At 54.6% G+C, this 21,577-nt stretch overlaps 10 protein-coding genes across 10 annotated transcripts; 6 read left to right on the plus strand and 4 right to left on the minus strand.

The window, feature by feature from the left end:
* Positions 1-66: 66 nt before the first annotated feature.
* Positions 67-2,566, plus strand: HMPREF1541_09127 (uncharacterized protein; the record flags this gene model as incomplete). The annotated part of the gene is made up of 3 exons (XM_008713802.1): positions 67-183; positions 236-862; positions 911-2,566. The coding sequence occupies 3 exons, from the start codon at positions 67-69 to the stop codon at positions 2,564-2,566; spliced, it is 2,400 nt and encodes a 799-aa protein (XP_008712024.1).
* A 4,388-nt stretch (positions 2,567-6,954) lies between these two features.
* Positions 6,955-7,929, plus strand: HMPREF1541_09128 (uncharacterized protein; the record flags this gene model as incomplete). The annotated part of the gene is made up of 1 exon (XM_008713803.1): positions 6,955-7,929. The coding sequence occupies one exon, from the start codon at positions 6,955-6,957 to the stop codon at positions 7,927-7,929; it is 975 nt and encodes a 324-aa protein (XP_008712025.1).
* Positions 7,930-8,249: 320 nt separating this feature from the next.
* On the plus strand, positions 8,250-9,799 carry HMPREF1541_09129 (uncharacterized protein; the record flags this gene model as incomplete). The annotated part of the gene is made up of 2 exons (XM_008713804.1): positions 8,250-8,796; positions 8,850-9,799. 2 exons carry the CDS (start codon positions 8,250-8,252, stop codon positions 9,797-9,799), a joined length of 1,497 nt encoding a protein of 498 aa, XP_008712026.1.
* Positions 9,800-10,087: 288 nt separating this feature from the next.
* On the minus strand, positions 10,088-10,390 carry HMPREF1541_09130 (uncharacterized protein; the record flags this gene model as incomplete). Its single annotated transcript, XM_008713805.1, has 1 exon — positions 10,088-10,390. The coding sequence occupies one exon, from the start codon at positions 10,388-10,390 to the stop codon at positions 10,088-10,090; it is 303 nt and encodes a 100-aa protein (XP_008712027.1).
* Positions 10,391-10,978: 588 nt separating this feature from the next.
* HMPREF1541_09131 (uncharacterized protein) lies at positions 10,979-11,401 on the minus strand (the record flags this gene model as incomplete). The annotated part of the gene is made up of 1 exon (XM_008713806.1): positions 10,979-11,401. The coding sequence occupies one exon, from the start codon at positions 11,399-11,401 to the stop codon at positions 10,979-10,981; it is 423 nt and encodes a 140-aa protein (XP_008712028.1).
* Positions 11,402-12,099: 698 nt separating this feature from the next.
* On the plus strand, positions 12,100-13,711 carry HMPREF1541_09132 (uncharacterized protein; the record flags this gene model as incomplete). The annotated part of the gene is made up of 2 exons (XM_008713807.1): positions 12,100-12,699; positions 12,755-13,711. 2 exons carry the CDS (start codon positions 12,100-12,102, stop codon positions 13,709-13,711), a joined length of 1,557 nt encoding a protein of 518 aa, XP_008712029.1.
* Positions 13,712-14,225: 514 nt separating this feature from the next.
* HMPREF1541_09133 (uncharacterized protein) lies at positions 14,226-14,861 on the plus strand (the record flags this gene model as incomplete). Its single annotated transcript, XM_008713808.1, has 1 exon — positions 14,226-14,861. The coding sequence occupies one exon, from the start codon at positions 14,226-14,228 to the stop codon at positions 14,859-14,861; it is 636 nt and encodes a 211-aa protein (XP_008712030.1).
* Positions 14,862-15,178: 317 nt separating this feature from the next.
* HMPREF1541_09134 (uncharacterized protein) lies at positions 15,179-16,060 on the minus strand (the record flags this gene model as incomplete). Its single annotated transcript, XM_008713809.1, has 2 exons — positions 15,179-15,387; positions 15,439-16,060. The coding sequence occupies 2 exons, from the start codon at positions 16,058-16,060 to the stop codon at positions 15,179-15,181; spliced, it is 831 nt and encodes a 276-aa protein (XP_008712031.1).
* A 294-nt stretch (positions 16,061-16,354) lies between these two features.
* On the plus strand, positions 16,355-17,488 carry HMPREF1541_09135 (uncharacterized protein; the record flags this gene model as incomplete). Its single annotated transcript, XM_008713810.1, has 3 exons — positions 16,355-16,464; positions 16,515-16,836; positions 16,874-17,488. The coding sequence occupies 3 exons, from the start codon at positions 16,355-16,357 to the stop codon at positions 17,486-17,488; spliced, it is 1,047 nt and encodes a 348-aa protein (XP_008712032.1).
* A 908-nt stretch (positions 17,489-18,396) lies between these two features.
* Positions 18,397-20,364, minus strand: HMPREF1541_09136 (isocitrate lyase; the record flags this gene model as incomplete). The annotated part of the gene is made up of 6 exons (XM_008713811.1): positions 18,397-18,453; positions 18,566-18,776; positions 18,854-18,959; positions 19,018-20,088; positions 20,148-20,201; positions 20,250-20,364. 6 exons carry the CDS (start codon positions 20,362-20,364, stop codon positions 18,397-18,399), a joined length of 1,614 nt encoding a protein of 537 aa, XP_008712033.1.
* Positions 20,365-21,577: the final 1,213 nt, after the last annotated feature.

The raw sequence follows: 21,577 nt of genomic DNA on the forward strand, positions 1-21,577 counted from the left end.
CCCGCTCCTTCATCAGAAGGTACTGCGCCTGAAAGCAGCTCCCGTCGTCAAAGCACCTCGTCCACCATGCGCACCTCTTCCATTCCTTTGGAGGGTGCTCCCACTTCCACCCCAACTGGTCGCATCAGTAAGGCAAAGAAGGGAAAGCGCGTCCATGCCTGCGCTTATGAAGGTTGCGGAAAGGTTCGTTACCCTCCATGAGCGCAGTCTGTCCCTGCTGACACTCCTCCCCCAGGTCTTCACTCGGGCAGAGCACCGGAGAAGACATGAACTCAATCACAACCCTGAAGCCATGTTTCCCTGCAACCGTCCTGGCTGTCGGAAGGCCTTCCACCGTTTGGATCTCCTCCAGCGTCATCAGGAGCGACATGACTTGGAACATCAGCTAGATTCTCAGCCCGTCCAGAGCAGGCACATTAACCACGTCTCCGCAGCCGGTGAAGTTCCTTCGAGTATGCCACCCACAAGTATTTCTAGTCCGCAACCAGGTGCCGTTGGCCGGACGTCCTCTGGCGGCCTCTCAATCGGCTCTCTCGTTCACCCACAAACTGAGTACAGGTACAACATGGGCACACCGGCCGTCTTCAACAACTTCAATCGTTCGGCAGTCCCAACATACACCAACGGCTTCGCCTCGTCCGATGAGGGTCTCTACTACACACCAGAGAGCAGCCAATCACCAGTGTCGGAACAGTATGGGCGATACGCTCATCGCCAGTCCATTTCTTCTTCTTCTTCTGTTGCAGCGTTCGATCCCGTTCAGACCTCACCCTTGATCAATGGCTCCAGTGCCTGGGTGCCTTCTTCTGCCCCTCCCAACGTCTTGCCTGCCAGCATGTTTGAAGATCACACATACATGAATGTAAGCAGCGCTTGGTTTTCATCTCGTATCTCTACTGAGACTGATCAGTCACATGCAGACACTTCCGTACCAATACCCCTCACCAACCTGGATGGAGACGAGTTCGAATTCATACGACGCGAGTTATCCAATGCTCCTGGGATCATATCCACCAGTCCAAGAAGTGACCTACCAGGTGCTATAAGGGCGGACGCCATTCGATGGGATTGCTTGGAGCTCTATTGGCTCCACTTCCACCCTTATTTTCCTATCATCCATCGGCCTACCTTCTTACCAACCAAGCCTAGCCCATTGTTGGCCAGTGCCATGGTAGCCATCGGATCCCAGTATGACCACAGAGAAGATGCAAAGCAATACTCTCTGACACTGCTCGAACTGGCGACAAAGCTCCTCCGAAGACGAGACACAATCAATAGCAGGTCCAGACTGTCCGATCTACAGACTGTTTTCCTCTTGGAGGTCTTAAGCAAGTACTGCGCTCGAAGAATCGAAGTAGATATGTCTTCGCGCTTTCGTCAGTTGTTTGCGAGTCTCGACCAGGCAAAACGAACACTTGGGACAAGCTCTCTCGCCGTGTTCCGGACATTACGACCCACCCCGAACAAGGAAGAGCTCAACAAAGCCCATAAGTTCTGGGTAGACCACGAGACGCGGCGGCGGATATTCCAGGCCTTCTCAGTTCTGGATATGCAGCAAACGAATCTCTTCGAGCAACCCCCTACGATCGTCCATCACACACGAACTCGACTGTCCACCGAGACTTCCAAAGCAAGTATGACTATGCCGTGTGCAGAGGAACTCTGGAACGCCAGTCCCGTGGACGACTGGAAAGATATGGCAGATGTTCACCAACATTTTGAACACAGCAACCTAGATGTGGCCCTCGAATCGCAAGGGGAACGCAAACTCGACTATTTCCAGATGCAGACTTGGTTGCAATTCGATCCTGCGGCACTTCAAAGATTCTGCTTCGAGGACGAAAGTCATTTTCTTCCACTCTTGCACCCTGGGCTCGCCCGAGACGGGATTGCTTTCAACCAGCACATTATGACCATGACCAAGCACACGCCTCTGCGACATCTACTGCTTGTGACTGGCGAGTCTTGGATCTTTGGCAAGAAACTCGAGAACGAATCGGACTTCCAGATCGCCAAACAGTCTCTTCGCAATTGGGTTGACATGAGGGCGGATAGCTTGACCGCTCTCTGGCACGCGCTAGCACTGCTGCGGAGTCAAATTACATTCGAGACAGGCAAGGCGAACCAAGAGGAGGTCTATGTGAGCTTCCATGAGACCAAAATGCTTCACGAGCCGTGGTCCATCTATTTGGCCACTTTGGTTTGCTGGGCGTGTTGTTTCTACCCTTCTGTTTCTTTCAGCAACAGCAGAGTCGAACGCTCTCGTACCGGCTCGGTCGCCAGCGCGGCAGGGTCCAGCCATTCTCATGCCGGCAGCTCGGGGCATCCGGCGCTGATGAATGCCACTGAGGCAGCACTGGAAGCACGAATGTTTCTGCAAGCTACGAATGTGGCTAGCGCTCCCGAACTGGGCTATGTTGATCCAGCATCACTCGGACGCGTCAACGGCCTACTCGAGGTGGTCAGGACGCAGAAGATCCAGCCACTGCTGGGCGGTTTGATGAATGAGGCGGAACGAGTATTGTATCGGCTTGTGGAGGGACGGAGCAAGTTGTGCCACTTTTAACCACTGTTACACTTTTCACGATCTGACGATGACGACTAATGATGTTGACAATTCTTCACCTTTACACTTGGATGAGGGCAGAGATACCACTTTTGCACATGGGAGATATGGCAAAACGGCTGAGAATTATAGAGGCGACTCTGCCGCGACACAGCCATGGGATGCATGGAGCATATTGTACACAGATGGGCGTTTTGATGAGTATTTCTACATAGCTTGAACCTGTACAGACTTTGATCATTCGGCAATGCAAAGACCATTGCCCTCTCCTCCAGTAGCATCGGAGTTCTTGGCTCACGCCTCTCAACAGGGGTCCAGGGACATGGCAGTTAGGAGTTGTAGCTATTTTGGTACACACCTTGCCAAACCCCGTGGTCTGATCCATTTCGTAACGAATCCTTCCAGTCTCCGTGCGGATCGACGACAAGGCGCGTTCGGAAGTGTGTCTAGGGCACACGATTTGAAACGCTTCCCCCTCATCGCCACCGTCGCGGCTCGCGAGCTACGGGCACTGTGGGCACTGTGGGGCACATATTGCGTTCGCGCACTTGCAAAGACGTGCCATTATTCTGGATTATATGGAATCTCTAGAGTCTGCCCCAGAGAGCCTAGAAGCCCGGGATCTGATATGATGATACGATGATACGATTATATCCACCCCTCCTGCCTTGCTATACATGTCTGATCCCCAGTCCTTCAAGCGTGGTGTTTGTGAATGGATCAGTTGCGGTACAGAGGCGTGGGTGCTGTACTGTATCGTATCGTACCCACGACGGTACCCTGATGCAAGCGTGTCGAGGGAGTGTCAGATCATCACAACAGTACCCCATAGATGCCGTTGACTGACCGGACAATTTACTTGGTGCAGATGGTGCAGATGCCCGTGCCGTAGGGAAGGATCGAGCCCCGAGTTGCTCATCCCATCGCCCGCTTGCAGTTGCGGTGCTGCTGTAACCGTACGAAGGCCGTCTGTACGGATTACGGAATACGGTACCCCGTGCGGAGGAGCGCAGGAGCTGGCTGCCGCAAACGAGTCCACGATCCCCTGGCTCACGTTCCCCCCCCCCCCTGGCACCACATAACCGCAAACGCATACAACAAACACAATCCGCACGATACGCTGTTTCCTGGCAAGTGGACAAATCCAGCAATGGTGATACCAGCAAATGTTTGTTTCCCCGCTAAACCAGTCTCGGCAAGTGCCCTATATTGGGCCCAAGCCGGCGCTGTCGTAAACTTTCTTGGTAAAAGAGCTTTGCGTTTGTTGCGCCCCCCCCGGTCAAGTACGGAGTAAGCCTCTGTGGCTAGATGGGACCGCCGCAGCCTGTTCGAACCAGGTTACAGGGGACCAGGGGGGGGCAAGCCCGCAATGCGTGCCAGGCGTGGCCGGGGCCAGGGACCGCCGTTGTGCCTTCTTGGCGGGGAGGAAGGGGGCCTCAAATTGCGAGCAGGGGGGTAGTCGAGTCGTAAAAGATGATGGATGGTTCAGCTTTTGGAGTCGGATCTTATGATGCTAACTATTGCATGGATCGTACTTGCTATCCGCACCAATGGGTGGTTTGTTCTTTCTACTGCTACTTCTGCTTCCGACGTGATGACCGTGCAGCACACATGATGCGAGGTTGGAAGATTTGGAAAAAGGGCAGGATATCAAATTGTGTTTTTTTGGCAGTTGTGGTTGGTCCGGGGCTTTTTGCTGCGACTACAATGTTCACGATTGTTAGCAGATGCTGCTGCTGCGAAGTGACTACTGGCGTACTGGAGATGCAGCGACATTCGAGGAGTCGATGTACCTTCACTAAAAAGGGGGACAACAGGCACAAAACCGACACCCGACGGGCAACTCTACTGCTCGTACAGTACGAACTTGAAAGGTAACATCACACAAAACATGCATATCATTTCCCATGCCAGGCCAGAGGTGCTCCGAGGGGAAATCCACTGTTCCTTCCGGCTCCGCAGCAGAAACGGGCGTGCCCTGGACACATGTTCGAGGTTGCAGGTCTGCAGCAAACCGTGAATTCCGCTACTACCGCATCCAGCAGCGATCGACCCGCTAGATTGCAGCTGCAGCTTTCTGAACCCAACGCGGTTCCATCGCGCCAGAAAGGCCTCCGTTCGCGCTACGGCAGAAGAGAGGAGTGAAGGGAAGCGGGCGTGCTGATTGGCGGATGGAACGCGTCGCGCTGGCGTCGCCGTGTCGGCACTTTGAGTGGGACGTTACCAGCGTAGTGGGTTGGGCCGCTTCGTTGCTTTTTGTCGGTTCTGTTGCTTACAGAGTATTTCCGCCCATGTGGTCGATCTCATGAGTCGCTTCATCCCATCTCATACCAACGAAGCATTTGATCCTGTACAACGATACTCCGCGAGATTAATAGCAAGAATGAACTCCCCCAGCCCGCCCGCCGGCTTGAACATTTATGCTATCGTACCCACAGCGCATCCGAAGATTTGCGAGCGTACCTGTTCTCCGTACCTGATGCGCATCGGCCATGGCTGCAGGAGCCTCACATGTAGGTTTACATAATCGACGGACTTTCCCCTGGTCATGACTAGCAGAACGTCAAGAATCTCATGTCTTGACTGCCCGGCGCATCATGCTTCTAGAACCAATTCACAGCTAGACGCGGCTCGCGCGGCTCAGAGTCCGGAAAGGTCTGAAACACACGCTTCTTTCTACCTTTCAAAGTTTGGTTTTGACGGCTTCTCCCAGCTTGGATCGCTGGTTCTCGTGCGTGAAGCGGATCCAGCAGGAAGGGACGGGGAGGGAGGCAAAAGTAGATTATTTGCCGGCAACAGTGGCCCACGGATAGCTTGGGTCACCAGAGATTTGCCCAAAGCCTAATAGAAGCTATTTGTAAAAAGGGAGCCGTCCAGCGCGACATGTCCGGCAATGACACCGACGTGCAGAGATGGATGTACTGCAAATTCAAATCATTATTGAAAAGCTGCTACCGAACGGCGCATCTCAAACCACCCTGGACCATGTATACATTGCAGATCTCCTGCTCACGGCAAGGCTTCACGAAAGGATTGCGCCGCACTGCCGCACCCAAAAAGAAATAAACGCTACGCAACAGGATGTATGTACGAGAGATACCTCCGTACTTGTAGCCAAGATTCCCCTTGTACCCGTTTTCCCATGCTTCATCTCGGCGATCTCGGAGGCTTCGGAGTGTCGGGGTTTCATCAGAGCAAAGCAAAGCCCATTTCGTTTTTACGCATTGTATCCCACCTCAAATCTCCGCCATTTCCAAGAGACTAGCATCGGGCCCAGATCTCACTGTCCCAAAGACTCCAAGGGCTTTTGTGGTGCGTTGGCTTTGTTTGGCATTGCGAGGCGACGTGTGGCTGAGCCAGTAAGCTGTTTCAGAAATCTGATTCCCCGGTTTGCTAACCCATCAAAAACCGTTGGCATTACCTGTACTCTTGCATGGAGGAGAAAGGCGTCCGTGCCTGTCACTGTGGCTCGCAGGCCCCCCCCCCCCCCCTTTTCTCTTAGGTCCTGCTTATTCGAGCTTCGAAACAACAGCATTTCGTGTGTCGCAGGTTGTCAATGCTTCTCGCTTTCTACGCCACGGCCACAGCCAATGGGCGAATCCCTCGTCGTACGACATCTGTCGCAGAGATGGACAGCCGTGGCGGAGCTCGTCTTCCGCGCCGCCTCACAAGGCAACCCAAGTTCTCACATCTGGCTTTTCATGCTGTATGCACGGGCCTGAGGGAACGATGAATCTAGTCGCGTTCAATTCTTCCCTCTTTTATACCTTCTGACTCCGGCACTGGTACCACGACAATGCAGTCGAACGAGCCTTGAGAGATTGAGGCTCAGGTTATGGCCATGGAGTGGTAAGGCAGGGACAAGTCTACGTCGAGACCGGAAGGGAAGCAAGGTGAGGCAGTCCTGTCAACGCGACCTCCCACCAAACGCGGTTGACGCTGTTGTCGAATGGAAAGCTGCTACTTACCTAGTCTCCTCCCCAGACTGAGAGTTGCGTACGGCTTGTGCACCTCTCCAAGGCTGCTTGCCGAAGAACAGGGCGTTCTTTACTAGCCAACGGAGGCGCCGAACTCTTGCGGCCTGGCAGGAAGCTTTGCTGTGCCGCTGATGAAAATGATTTTTCGGCGTGACTGCACAGATTTCGGGCATATAATAATGGTGGATATCACGAAGCTCAACTGCCGAAGGGCGGAGATCTGCACGGTGGTACTTTTTCAGGCGACTCGATGCCTGAAATCGACGTCACCAATTGAAAATTGGAGACGCGCAGAACTTGGAAGGTTTGTTCGTCCGCTGCGTTTTAGTAACGCTTCAGAACCTCTGTTTTTGGCCATAAAATTGAAAGACGATTCCAGGCTCTGTCAAGTGCAAGTCTTACAATTCGAACATGGCATCTAGCAAGAAGATTGCGGTCTTTCCAGCAGCTGGGAAACTGGGGACGAGCTTCTACACTCACCTGTCTCAGATCGTGTCCCCTGAACGACTGATATTGATCTCGCGGCATCCGGAGAAAATCTCGAAAAGCCTGACAGACGCTGGCGCAGAGGTCCGAAAAGCAGATTATGATGCCCCCGAGAGCCTCAACGACGTTTTCGAAGGGGCGTCATACCTCTTCCTGATCTCATACCCAAGCATTCAGATCGACCACCGCTTCAATGCACACCGGCAAGCGATCAATGCGGCTCTAAAGACCAGTCCCGGCATCGAGCACATCTTCTACACCTCTCTCGGCTTTGGCGGAGATGGAAATCCCGAATCAAAGGCGTATGTTATGCAGGCACATTTGAAGACCGAAGCCTTCCTGAAGTCGCTTGTTGCATCGAAACCGTCCTTGACCTTCACTTCGATCCGTGAAGGCATCTACTCTGAGACCTATACAATGTACACCTCGTTCATTGACCTGACGGATCCCTCGGACAGCATCAGAATTCCACATGATGGCTCTGGTCCAGGAATTGCGTGGGTCAAGATCGACGAGCTCGGGGAGGCAAGCGCAAAGCTGGTGAAGGAGTTCACTGAAGATCCGACAAGCTCACAATACAAAAATCGCATTGTGATTCTTACCGGACCAAAGGACTACAGCTTTCGGGAAGTAGCGAGCATCCTCAGCAAGATTGCGGGGAAGCAGATTCGCGTGGAGCAGGTGACCGAGGAGGAACACTCCACTAACCCGGCCGTGGTGAAAGTGATGGGAGCCGATCAAGGCACAGCTGCGGCTTGGACAACCGTATTTGGAGCTGTAAGGGCGGGCGAAAACTCCGTCGTCAACGGTGAGCTGGAGAGGTTGCTGGGTCGTGAAGCGGAAGGTTTCGAGACAACGGTACGGAAATCACTTGCGGAGGGCACCTGGGTGCGTCGGTAGAGAGTTTCGGCAATAACAAGGTAATTGGTTTTCCCCCTTGTATTCCTGTCTCCCCTGTAGCACTTCTTGACCCGTAGGGTACTGTACGTATGAGGTCTTGGGAGGAAGCTTGAGGCAGAGCAAGCAACCCGGGGAACCAATTCGCGCTAACCGAAGCAGTCTAGCTTCGGAACAGTTTCCCCGGTTGCCGCACCTCGACCCTTGCGCTGCTTGACCCTCCTCAACATCAACACGAGGCTCTTCACATACTACAGCCCCAGAAACGTGCGTCTGATATCGACAGCTCTGAACTTTAATAACAACTGCAATTTGTCACAACCATGTCGAAAAAGGCAGGTCCTACAAGCGACGAGCTGCTGGCCCAGTTCGACGACCTCAGCACGCAAGCCACCGCCCGGCCAGCGAAACCCCCCAAGCCCCGTGGAGGCGGGCCTGCAAAGTCTTCACAAACCGAGAACGATCTTCTCAAAGACCTTGGCGACCTCGCCAAGCCGTCGAGTAGACCGGGCACACCCTCACTCAAGCCCAACGCAGCGTCAGGTGCAAGTCGATCGCCGGTGCGCACCTCAACAGCCACCCCTCCTCCGGGACGCACGAGCGAAGACAAGGCTGCTGCGCGCAAGTCGGGGGATAGCGCGAGGTCGACACAGCCGGCGTATACGCCCGCGACGACTACGACCGAGGAGTCACCTGAGCCCGAGCCGGCGCCTGCCAAGTCGGGAGGGGGCTGGTGGGGAGGTATCCTCTCAACGGCGACGGCGGCGGTCAGTCAAGCACAGAAAGCGGTGCAGGACATACAGAAAAACGAGGATGCACAGAAGTACCTGGAGCAGGTCAAGGGAAATGTTGGTGTGATTCGTGGATTCGGTATGTTCGTTTTCATTCTGCGTCTCATGGCCACAATAACTAACAGGCATAAGGTGGTGATCTCAGGTCGATTGCGATGCCAACTTTCCAGAACATCCTTCAAACCATCGCTCCGCCCATCTCGCAGCACGAACGATTGCAAATTCACATTACGCACGACCTGACCAACTATCCGACCCTCGATCCCCTCATCTACCAAGTCTTCTCTCGTGTCATGTCGCAGGTGGAAGGCGGCGACTTGATGGTTGTGCAGAAAGGCCAAGAAGCGACCGCCAGACGCGGGTCCTCAGAGCGGCCAAAAGATTTCGGATCATGGCATGATGGGCCGTGGTGGCGCAGCGGAGAGCAGAGGAGCATCAGCGCTGTAAAGGGCGTTGTGGAGGGCAGCAAGCTCGCGCGCGCCTCCGCTGAATCCTATGCCGCTGAGCACATGGCCGGTCGAGGAGGTGTGGAAGAGGTGGCCAAGAAGGCGGCTGAGACACTCAGCACGAGCAACCCGACCCGGGACTCGGAGATCTTTCTCGCCATCCAGGCCATCGCTCAGACGACTCCTGAGGGCGTGTTCGCAGGCGGGCCCACGAATGAGAAGGAGTCACAGGTTGGAGAGTCGCCGGACGCAAAGGCAACAGAGGAGATTTTGTTCGCCATCTACCTGCACGACCCCGTGCATGGCATTGCGTTCCAGGCTCTGTCGCAGGCAGTGCCTGCACAATGGCTCGAGTGGCTGGATGCGCCCAGTGGTGGCGAGGGCACGCTGCCCGAGTCTATCGAGGAGATCATGAGCAGTGGCGGCGTCGACCCCCGAGAATGGGTCAGCGAGTGGATCGAGGAGACGTTGAGTCTGGTGATTGGCGTCGTGGCGCAGCGGTATGTGGCAAGGCGAATGGGTGTTGGCGAGGGCGGCGCGAGGAAGGGCAAAGAGGTCCTCAAAGCCGGCCCAGGGCAGGAGGACATCGTCAACGCTGGCGGCGGCGAAGCGTCAAGGGCGCTGGGCGGTATGTGATTTGAGATAGAGCTTTCGTCTGCGGTCGCGGTTGCCGTAGATGGCGTAGGCGTCTGAGGTAGTCGAGATACCGTTGGCTTTCGAACGATATCCATATCCAGATAAAACCTCTTCCAGAGTCGCCAGCTTCGACCGCGTTATGCTCCCTTCAAATGCGCATACCGGTTGCTCGGATGCGCCTCACATCAGTCGGAAACACCAACCCAAATCACATCGCCAGAGCCACCCCGCACATCGTACACATATGCCCCCCTGATCTCATTCTTCCCCCATCTCTTATTCTCCCAGTCACTTCTTCCCCTTCCCTCCCTTCCCATCTTTCCCGCCATCCTGCCCCTTATTCCTCCCCTTCCCACCACCAATCATCTCCATATGCCCGGCCTTCAAACTCAGCATGCGCTCCGTCTGCGCCGTCAAGCCACTCGTCAGCTTCTTGGTCATTTTGGCCTGTTTCTGCAGCGTCGCTTTCTTCGGTTTCATGCGCACCGCGCCCTTTTTCGTGATGCCCTTTTTCGGGTTGTGGTGTGAATGTGATGTTGATGAAGAGGGTTTGGAAGACGAGGTGGGTTTTTTGAGGAGACCTTGCGCCATTTTCTCTACTGATCGCAGATGGGGGGTCGAGGATGTGGATGGAGACGGGGGCGTGTAAGTTGCTCAATGTAAAGGCGGTGCCTGATGAGTGGGTGGGAAGGTAAACGGGGAGTTGCGGGAGGCCGTTGGGTGGTTTGGAAAGAAATCGGATGTTTTTTTGGGGGGGTAAGCCGGGCGGGACTTTGGGCGGAGACGTCGGGCTTGTGCTTGGCGTTGGGGAGGCCAAAAAAAAGGCGGCGAGAATTTTTGGGGTAAAAGGATGATGGAAGGAGCTGGACTGCGGGGTAAGGGTCTGGGTGTCGATGATGGTGGTCTCTCTGGTTGTATACAGAGTGAATTTGACTACGGCGGGGAACCTCATCATGGTTCTATGATTCTGCGTCGGTGGTTCGACGGGAAATGGACGGGATTGACGCATGGAAGTTCTTGATACATCTCTATCGGGTAGGAACATTGCCCCTTGGAAGTGATGATCCCCTGCAGACAATGCATATGGGTGTGCAGCCATTGGCCTGTAGATGGTCGGAAGTCCATGACCGAGAATATCAGCACCAGTAAATAAAGGAACCCCTGACAACTTGAGAGAAATCAGCTGCTCTTCGCCTTATACTCCTCCTCGGACACCTCGCCCTCCCAGCTCGTCTTCCCCAGACTAATAGCCAGATGCATCATCATGCTCCCGTCGTCTGCACCATGCCAGTGTCTCGTGCCCGCCGGACACACCACCGTGTCTCCGGTCCTGATGCGCCTAGGCTGCTCCCCCTCGTCGCAGACCCAACCGGAGCCCGCCTTCACTTCGAGGATCTGGCCGTGCTCGTGCGTGTGCCAGTAGGTGCGGCCGCCGGGAAGGAAGGTGACGTGGTTGATGTTGAAGCCTTTCGCTGTATCGAGATGCACTTGGTCCATCCAGACGTCGCCGGTGAAGGTGTTGGCGGCCTTCTTGCTGGAGGCTTTGGAGGGGTCGGTGGTGGAGGCGGTGGTGTTGGAGATGATGGTGCACTTCGTCGACATGGCTGCTGTTCTGAGATGAATAGGATAATGATCGCTCTCAGAATTATGTGTTGAAGTCGGAAGGATCTATAGTGTCTAGGTGTAGAAGGACGGTCGTTGATGATTCAGGCACGCAATTTGTGATTGTTGTTACAGGAGTAGAGTACAAGTGGGTTGAAGAAGTTGAGCCATTTCTCCAACCGAGAACGCATATAGCCGGCATCGGGCACTGGTCGGGGCACAACGGCAACTAAGGGAAATACCTACTTACTAAATACCTGTCTGGCAATTAGAGTCCTGGTTGTTTGCTGCATACAGAGCAGCGCCGGAGAAGCCTCCACCCGAGAGGTCGTTCCCAGATTCGTAGCTATAGTGGAACTCTGAAGAAGCAGCACTAGACCCCTCTAAGGTGGTCTTGACGACGCTGACTCCTGTGTTCTGGAAATGCTCACAGCAAGTCTAAGCGTTGCGAGACGCCTGCACGGCTCTACCGCTGAATGCAGGTTGAATCCTACCTCACCCTTCAGAAGCAGTAGCCGGGTCTGTATAGTATACTCCCAAACATGGTACCCCTCTGAGTTCAAGAGTCGACAAATCAAGGTTCGCTGGCAAAGCCGGCTATCGCAGTATGGCCCAGCCAACCGTCGCGGTCATCGGCCTTGGTAAGTGCGCGACCACAGCTACGCGTCTAAGATGCTCACGAATGATCAATAGGAGCCATGGGTCTAGTAACGCTCAAGAATCTCCTGGAAGAGTCGTTTGACGCTGTAGGCTTCGACCGCAATACTTACATTGGCGGTCTATGGAAGTATACTGACGCTCACACAACCTCCGTGCTGCGAACCACGCGGGTCAACGTGAGTAGGGAGCGCTGCTGTTTTACGGATTATCCGTTTCGTGAATGCACGGGGAGCTATCCTACCGCAGAGGAAGTGCAGACGTACCTGGAGGATTATGCGGAAGAGTTCGGGTTGCTGAAGAGATGCAGGCTTGGCGTGGTCGTGGAAGAGGTGAGGAGAGATGAGGCGAGGGCTACGTGGATCGTGAGAACGAAGGAGTGCGGCGAGGAGAAGGTACAGGAGTTTGACAAGGTGGTTGTATGCAGTGGCAGCAATGCGATTCCGATCATGCCACGTCTCGGTGGGCAGCAGTGCTTTCAGGGGCGTATAATGCACAGTGTCGCGTTCAAGGAGCCGGAGGACTTCCATGGACAGAAGGTCCTGCTCGTTGGCCTGGGTAATACTGCTGCCGATATCGCCAATAGTCTGGTCAGCGTATCAGACAAGATCTGGCTGAGCCATCGAACGGGTGGCATTGTGGTGGGTGTTTGGTCCAGTCTTGTCGCTAAGCCTTGACGCTGATGAGTGCGTGCAGCTTCCTCGGACGCTACCGGATGGTACGTCGCTGGACCACAACACTTCCTACCGCAAGATGTCTATATTCGACACTCTCGAGCAATATGTCCCAAGTCTGGCACAGTGGGCACTGATGAAATTCATCCACGGCGTCCAGAGCAAGATTTGGGTAATGAAACCCGAATGGCGACTCGACCCTGCTCCAACACCATCCCATAAACTGTTCATTGTCTCGGACGATCTCATCAGCAATTTGGAATCCGGGAATGTCAGCTCCGTGGCTGGAGTCAAACGAATCAAGGATGCGCAAACTGTTGAACTCGAAGATGGTCAGGTTGTAGACCCCGACACCATAATCCTTTGCACTGGATTTCGCATCGACTATTCGGTCCTGGGGTCTCATGACCCAACGCGTCACGATCTGACGGCTAACGCGGGACATAGCCCCCTACCAGTCTTGTACCGCAACCTCTTCTCGCTTGACCACCCAGACAGCCTCGCTTGTATGGGAGCGATAGTGTACATGGCGCCGGCTTTCGAGATATTTGACCTTGCCTCTATGGCTATCGCACAGTTGTGGAAAGCAGAACGAGGACAGCGTTCGCCGCGCTTTCCTCCGCAGCACGAAATGCTGGATCAAGTGAAGTGCCACCTTTCTTTTATGCGGTCGCTGCTGGCGAAAGGCGCTGGCAATCCTCGCTGGGTCCGAGGATATGAATGGCTTGCATGGATACAGGACGTCATCGGATGTAGATTGGACGAGCATCTCAGTCCTTGGTCGTGGCAGGCCTGGACCTTCTGGTGGGAAGATAGAGAGTTGTCAAATCTGATGACGCGTGGGATCCCGAGCCCACATTTTCATCGGGTATTTGATGGACAAGGACGCAGAAAGCGGTGGCCTGGAGCAAGGAGCGCCATTGTAAAGATGAATGAAGAGGTCAAGAGTGGTAGGACTAACACGTCGAAGCTCAAGTAGTCCGTCCATCGAGAATATCGTCGCACGTTCTGCCCGAAAAGCAACGCTCGTGAACTCTGTGCTCAGCCAGCATCACAAGCTAGACATTGAGCATTGTTTGATAGTGATTTGCCTGCTGAGAAAGTAAGCTTGTAGCTTGGATTGCCTGGCGGGAAGCATTAAAATGCTTTGCTGGCAGTGTAAGTCGTCGATTCGACATGGAGTCGACAACTATCTTTCCTGCCAGGATGAACTCGAAGAAGTGCAGTTAAGTTTCGACGATCAAGGTGAGCCCAGCTTCTGACGTGAATTCAGGGAGCCCGCCCGTCAATTTTATCGAACCCCTCGTAAGTACGCGAGGAGAGAAAAAGCTACGACTGAACTCGACGGCGAATTCACTGCCTGAAAGTCTGGGCAAGTTTGCATCGTTCCGGCCTTGGCAATCTTGCAGCTTTCCGGACGACATTGCAGAATACATCATCCCACCCTCAGTCGAACGCCGCCGCCGAAACCCTGCGGTACGCTCCTATCCAGAATGGACCTAACACGAGCAATTCGGCCTATTGTCTCCTCCAACCTCCTCGCCCTCCCACCACCAACCCGCGCTGTCCTCTTCCGCCTCTACCAATTCCGACCTCACCCACTCCCACGCCGCAATGCCTACAGCACCGCCACGCCGACCCACGAGCCCTCCATCCCCGCGCCCAAAGAAGGCTCTGGCCCTCTCCTGACACGACATGCCAACCGCGCCCTCCCCAACATCAATACCGAGCGCAACATCTGGCTGTACACCCTCCCCATCTTCGCGCTCATAGTCACGACCTCCGCAGTCGCGTTCTTCAACTACCAAAAATCCACCTCGTCGACCGTGTCGTCGATCCTATATGCTCTACGTACCAACACCGCCGCGCGCGAGCTGTTGGGTGACGAGATCTACTTTGCGAGCCAGGTACCCTGGATCAGCGGGGAGATGAGCCAGCTGCATGGAAACATCGATATCAGCTTCTGGGTGAAGGGCACTAAGGGGTCGGCGAAGACGAGGTTTGTGGCGAAGCGCAAGGAGAAGAGAGGGATGTTTGCGACGGAGGAGTGGAGCTTGAGGATGGAGGATGGGAGGGTGTTGCAGTTGTTGGAGACTGGCGATGTGGAGGTCAAGGGCAGCATTGCTTGAAGAGAGTGTGAAGAGTGTGGATTTGTACATTATGTGGTACAGCTCTCAAAAATGAGAGGAACGACGCCGCGTCGCATATATGCGTTGAGCTGGGTAGCCTTGCTCCATGGGCTAAATGAGCCTTGCTTCGACCAAAAATTATTTCTGCCATACGGGCAGTGGCGATATCGTATACATCTGTCGAAATGTGGGTGATGTGTCGCTGCATCGCCTCGACCCGGTTGAGAATGGCAGCTTCATCCCTGCCACAGAGGCGTTCGTGTCACAACTCAACGTGTAGTATTATAAAACAACATTTAACAAGGCTGGAATGGCACTCAATCGTCGCTCTTGACCTTTGACCCCTTAGTGTTGACACCAGTCTTTGACTGCGACGCCACGCTCTTCTTAGGCATCTTCCCAATGTTCCAGCCCCACGATCGCAGCGTCTTGACGATCTTCGGTGTAATCGCAGCCGTTATGGGCACTCGGACAAAGATGAAAGTCTTGTGGATGGCGTACGCCAATGCGAGCTGAGTCCAGATACCTGCATCTCGTTGGCCATCCGCCGTCACGGTGTCAGCAGTACGATACTTACTAGCTTCAGCTCCCGAATTCGCCTTTTCCGCATCCTTGTACCCATGGTCGGCAACCTCGTAGGCCTCATCTTCTTCCAGAATCCTCTGCTCCTGACCCGTAACCTCCTCGACCGGCTTTGCCACCTGCTTAACAGCCTGTTCCGCCTCTTCCTCAGCCTCGTCGCCGACCGTCGCCGAAACAGGCCATTTAACGAGGTCTTTGACCCAAGTCACGATCAAGTGCTCGTAATGTCCGACTACATCCGGCCCAAGCATTCGCACCGCCAGAAAGCAGAAGGGCAGATCGAGCGCCGTCAGCGCCAGATATACCCCTAATGCAGCCCATCCGTATTCGCGTGACAGCTTCTTCAGCCGCTGGGACAGACTCAAAGATTCTGACTGCGCAGTAGTTGAATTCCACCTGCGGAAACTGAAGTGGCGCGTTTGCTGGCGGAATGTTCGTGTATACGGGAGTGAGGACGGTCGCGGTGCTCTCGGTGCCGACCAAGAGAGGGGTCCGTTCGGTCTTGTACGGAATTGCTGTCGCGAGGTCTGATGTAGTTGGCGGAAGCTTTGCTGAAGGGGTTTGTTGCGGAATAGCTGCTGGAGCGCTCGCCGCTGGGCGACGCGCATAGCCTCCATGTGTGTGGTTAAAGAAGGCAATAGAAGAAGTACAACAGTATCAGGGATTCTTGGACCATGCGTCCATCGTTATAGGAACGGAAGAAAATGGCGCAGGATCAACCACGGTGCCTGGTGGCATGTCGTAGAAAGTTTCCGGAGCTTAAATCCGATGTCCCGCTGCAGCACCGGTTGACGGATAAAGAGTCGTTCGTGCACACACATGCTCCTGTGCTGAGCCCACCACTCTCACCATACGATGTGTACACACGAGTCATAACGGTAGAGAATATTCAAGGTGCAGCAGTCTGAGCCATGGCGCCCGTCCGGAAGCATATCGGCCGCGACAAGTTCGGGGCCCTGTTCGGTGCGCTGAAGACTCAGCAATATGTCGACCCTCCCACGCGCAATCCCTCCGCCACCGTGTATGTCCATCACGATTACACGCACGAATCCCAGACTGATGGAGCGATAGCCACCGGACGATATCATGGAATGTCTCGGGCGGACTGATCGCAACGGGTGCCAACGACAAGACCATACGCATCTGGAACCCCGAGCGCACAAACTCCAAGAGCCAGACAGAGTTACGAGGACACAACCACTCCGTGGACAAGGTCTCGTTCAATCCGGTCCGCGAGTTTGAGCTGGCTAGCTGCTCCTCGGACGGCGTCCGGTTTTGGGACACTCGGAGTAGAGCATGCATTTCCAAACTGCAGGTGGACGGTGATCCGTTTACCCTGACCTGGAGCGCAGACGGGAGCGTGTTGCTTGCAGGAACGAAGGCAAGGCGTATCGTCACAGCTCGAAAAGAACAGAATGCTGACCGATCAGGACGACCACCTCGTACCCATCTCGACCGCCATCCCAGCCTCGCCCACGATCTTGGACCGCTACAAGCACGACCGGCAAACCAACCAGACGGCCTTCTCCAATGCCTATCCGCCCCGAGACCTATTCATCACGCAGAGCGACGGCACCGTTAAGATCCTAGACTACCCCTCGTTCAAGCTGCTACACTCCCTCTCCGCCCACACCTCGTCCTGCAACGCCATATCCTACGCGCCCGACGGCAATCACGTTGCCATCGGTGGAAGCGACGCCATGATTTCGCTCTGGGACACCACAGACTGGGTCTGCAAGCGCACGGTCTCAAGCCCGAACTCGGGAGCCATCAGAGGGCTGAGTTGGAGCTGGGATGGGAGGTACATTGTTGGCGCGGCGGAAGACTTGGGTTCTTCCGGTGGCGATGCGAACAGCAGTGGCCTCGAGATCTACCATGCTGAATCAGGGGATGTGGTGTATACGGTGCCGACGGGGAATAGCGGCATCCCGGCCGTGGAGTGGCATCCGAGTCGGTACTGGCTGGCGTATACTCAGGTGGATGCCAATAGGAAGGGGTCGTCGTCGCTGAGGATAGTGGGCGCCGCGGGTGGGCCGACGATCTGATCTGGTTCGTCAGATCTCTTATGAAGGAGGTATATTGTCAGATTTGGATGTGGAACTGGCATACACGACGCGCAGGATACGGGGTCAGACGTGTGTTTTGTGTCTTGGGACTATTAAATATGCTGTTGAGGTACGACCAGGGTCTAGAGATCAAGTTTCCTAGTTCACGGATTTATGAATGAAACACGTACTCAAGCAAGGAATTACTCACCATTCGTAGCCGAGACCTTCTCTTGAAAAATCATGTAAGCCCGCCAACCCTTCAGTCAACCGAATTGACCGGCTGGCTTCAACGGATTGACAGTCACAAGACACTCACAACGCCATGAAGTCATTCCACACGGATCCTTCGTAGTCTCCAACAGTCAGTCTTTTTTGAACTACAGGCCTACCTTCGACTCTTCCTCTCACAGGTCGGGTCAGGTAGGTATAAACCACTTCTTCCAAAACCCTGGAGAGTATCTTGTAGTTGCCACACGTGGGAGAGCCTTGGCATTGATGCACTGCACTGGCATTTCCCCACAATGACAACGCTCCGTACAGAATCCGACGATGAAAGGCTACGGAATGACTGCGACACGGTAATAAGAAGCATGATGGATAGGGTATCATTCTCGTCAGGCTGGTTCTCGCGAGGCAGCCGCAGTGATGCCTGATGCCTGATGCTTGATGCCTGATGCCCTAAAAAGGCAACCGCCTCTTCCAGTCCAAGCATACACACCCACCATGCACAATCTGATAATGATCATAGAATTCATTCATGCTGGTCTTCGAAAGATGCTCACCATGGTCTGCCATTGCATGCACGTCTAATATCACGTGCCCGCCCCATATCTGGCTCTCCGCCCTCCGAATCCGCTACTCTCCACCTCCTTTCGTCCACGCCAGCCTCCTACACCTCTGAAGACTCAATGAAACTGGTCTTCCGTGACGCCTTTCCCCATGGCGGACGTGCTAGACACTCCCTAGAGGCTCTGTTAGTACTGTCTCGACCTCAAATACCCTCCTGAACCTCGAAGGAAAGGAGAACGGCGAAGGGAAAGGGGGGGCGGAAGCAAAACATGAGGAAAAACTCACTCCCGTGACCATCTTCAGCATATTATCCACATAATTCGCGCCACTCCACTTCTGATGCGTCACCACATCGACCTTCTCCTCCATCTCGGGCTCCTGGATCAGCTCGCCGTAGGCGCGCATGCCGCGCTGCGCGTACTGCTTGGAGAACTTGTTGGAGATGAGGGCCGTCGAGTGCAGGCCTGCAAGGGTGATGAACTGCCAGCAGTAGCCGCTGTAAAATTGAAAGTTTGTGTCAGCCAAAAAAGCCACAACAGAAGAGTTTGGGTAGGGGAAGTGAAAGAAACGTACAGCTCGCCCAGGCGCTTGATGTAGGTTTCCTGGTCCTTGGCTTCCATGGCGGCCTTCCAGTTGAAGGAGGGCGAGAGGTTGTAGGCGAGCTTCTGCTCAGGCCACACTATGATGCGGTCAGTATCTCATTTGGAGCGGCTGTGGGGGGGGGGGACAAAACGCACCTGCGTGCACGCCAGAGGCGAACTCTTCCGCCTGCTTGTAGTCCGGCAACTTGCTCTCCATCCAGATCATGTCCGCGTAGGGAGCGTAGGCGACAGCTCTGTTGATGGCGGCGGGGCACCCGCCCTGGAAGCGGTAGTAGCCTTCTCTCGTCCTCGGAGCGTCCCAATCCCAATGGATGTCCACGCCCGTGATGCCCTTTGCGATGGCGCGGGCCTCGGAGTTGCTCTTGCCCTTGGCGGCCTGCTTGTATTTCTCAATCAGGCCCTTCTTGTCGACGTGCACGCCCTCGTTAATGGCTTTGACGACCGCGTCGTCGAAGAGCATGAGGTGCGCCTGCTCGATCCACTTGGACTCGATCGCCTCGAGCGCGTCGCCCACTTTGCCCTGCTGCTCGGCGGCAACCATCAGGTCGTTGAGCGGTTGGAGGTTGGCGTTTGTGGAGCCAAGAATGAAGCCGTGGTCGCGGTGATCGATGGTCGAGGTGATGAGGGTGGCGGCTTCGGAATCGGTGCGTGCTACGGCGAGGAGGTCGACGCCCATGATGTCGGCTTGGGCTCGGATGGCGACCAGGCGGTTGATGTGCTCGTTGATGGGTACCAGGACCTTGCCGGCCATGTGCCCACACTTCTTGGTGCCGGGGGCTTGATCTTCGATGTGAATGCCCGCGGCACCCTTCTCGACGAAGAGCTTGGTGAGCTTCATAACGGCCGAGAGACCGCCATGGCCGGTGTCGGCGTCGGCGACAATGGGACGGAGGTAATCGACGTTGGCAACCTGGGAGCGCTTCTCTTTGGGAGTGGTGAGGCGTTCTTCACGTTGTTTCCGGTCGTGGAAGAGCTGCGCCATGAAGAGATGCTGGACTTTGTTTGGGACGGTGTTCATGGGGTAGTCTGCCAGATCGGGAGATGGCTCATCGGTAGAAGAGGCGGTTGAGGAGGATTGCCAGCCGGATACATAGACCGTATCAAGATACTTGTTCATTTGCGTGAGCATAGTTGGCTCTAGGCAGCCGAATGTTGCAGAGGCGGTGCGGTCAGCGAAACGCTGTTCCATTAAAACCCAGAGTTTTTCTACACCGAGTCAGCATGGCTCTTCGTCATGAGTGATGCGAAGCGCGAGGGTCACGGACTAGCCAAATCATTGCTGGGATACTGAATCTTTAGGGTGCCTCTCTTTTGCACAACTGTTTATATTAGCGATCTGAAGACGAAGCATTATCTTGACATCTTACTGGCTTCGGCGGTATAAGGTCGTTTCGTGTGTCGCCATCTTGAGTCTGTCCACCACTTCTTCACTGCTTCGACATCCTGCAAGTATAGCTGTTCTTCCTGGTCAACGTTGCCCATCTTGAGTTTCTCCGCAATTTTCGAGAGGGCTGATGTCATTTAATGGTAGTTTACAAGGATGCGGCACGTGAGAATGGAATGCTGGCCGGTAGGTGATGCTACAGCACGTAGGAACGGTGCTAGTAGTAGTAGTAGTTACAGAGAGTATGTCAAGGTCAAAGACTCACAATCACATGGGAAGAGAGGGAGCTCCAGGCTTTTTACGTCGTCCGATGATGAACATGGCAATGAGGGTCAGAGGTCATGGTTTTCCGGCCTCGCCCATTCCTGGAGATCAGGGCCAATAAGAACTGGCGGAGGGAAGGGCGAATAGCCCTTAGACCGAATTCAGCTCTGCGGATAGCGCCCGAAGCCAATCCGTGGCGCTGATGGGCCTCGGCCCTGATCAGCATCAGCAAGGCCTGTGGAGGAGGTGGAGTCGAGCGGCAGCGGCTCTTCCAGCGGGGAGCCTTCAGGCATGTGCCCAGCCTGACGACGCCGAGAAAAGTGACGTCCTTGCCCCAGATTTCCCTTCGCCCGCTGTTGATGATGTTCACCTTGGTGTCCGATGGTGGCATGCTCGGCACTTCTTAAGCGAAGCTTCCATCATAATGAATTGACTTGGTCTTCTGGTAGTTGCTTCCACCGTGCGTAGCAGTGATGGCATCGAAGATGTCGCTGACCTCCTCTCCGATCACGGTCATGCTCAGTCTGGGGAAGAGCCGAGGTTGGCGAGGCTGCAATGTTGTCGGAATTGAACGGATTCTCTCGGACAACTTCCGAGGGCGCCTTTACTCCGGCACCTCCCACGTGAGAATTCATGTCTGGAACAAAGGCATTCTCACCGACCAGACGTTGTTTAGACTCATAAATCATATTGACATCCAAGCAGGCATGGTCTACACTTTCGCCGTTCGACAAGGTGTTACCACAACATCGTCGTGATGGCGAGTTGTACTGACCCTTGTTGGAGAGCAGCAAGCTCTTAAAAGGTAGGTCTCGGCGTTGTATTCACCGTGTTGAACACAACGCATCAATCTGTTGGTGAAGATGTTAGTGCTTCACGTCATTCTGCGAAACCTTAGATCACATGAGGATAAGTGAAGGCAGGTAGGCAAGTGAATATCCAACAACATCAAAGCTAAGACCAGACAGCTGCGTGACAATTAGTCGTGACTATGACTGACCGCATGTCGCTATTCTCTGTCGCTACAACACCGCGTTCTACATTCTG

The sequence above is a fragment of the Cyphellophora europaea genome (assembly GCF_000365145.1).
Source record: "Cyphellophora europaea CBS 101466 unplaced genomic scaffold supercont1.10, whole genome shotgun sequence".
Lineage (NCBI taxonomy): Eukaryota > Fungi > Ascomycota > Eurotiomycetes > Chaetothyriales > Cyphellophoraceae > Cyphellophora > Cyphellophora europaea.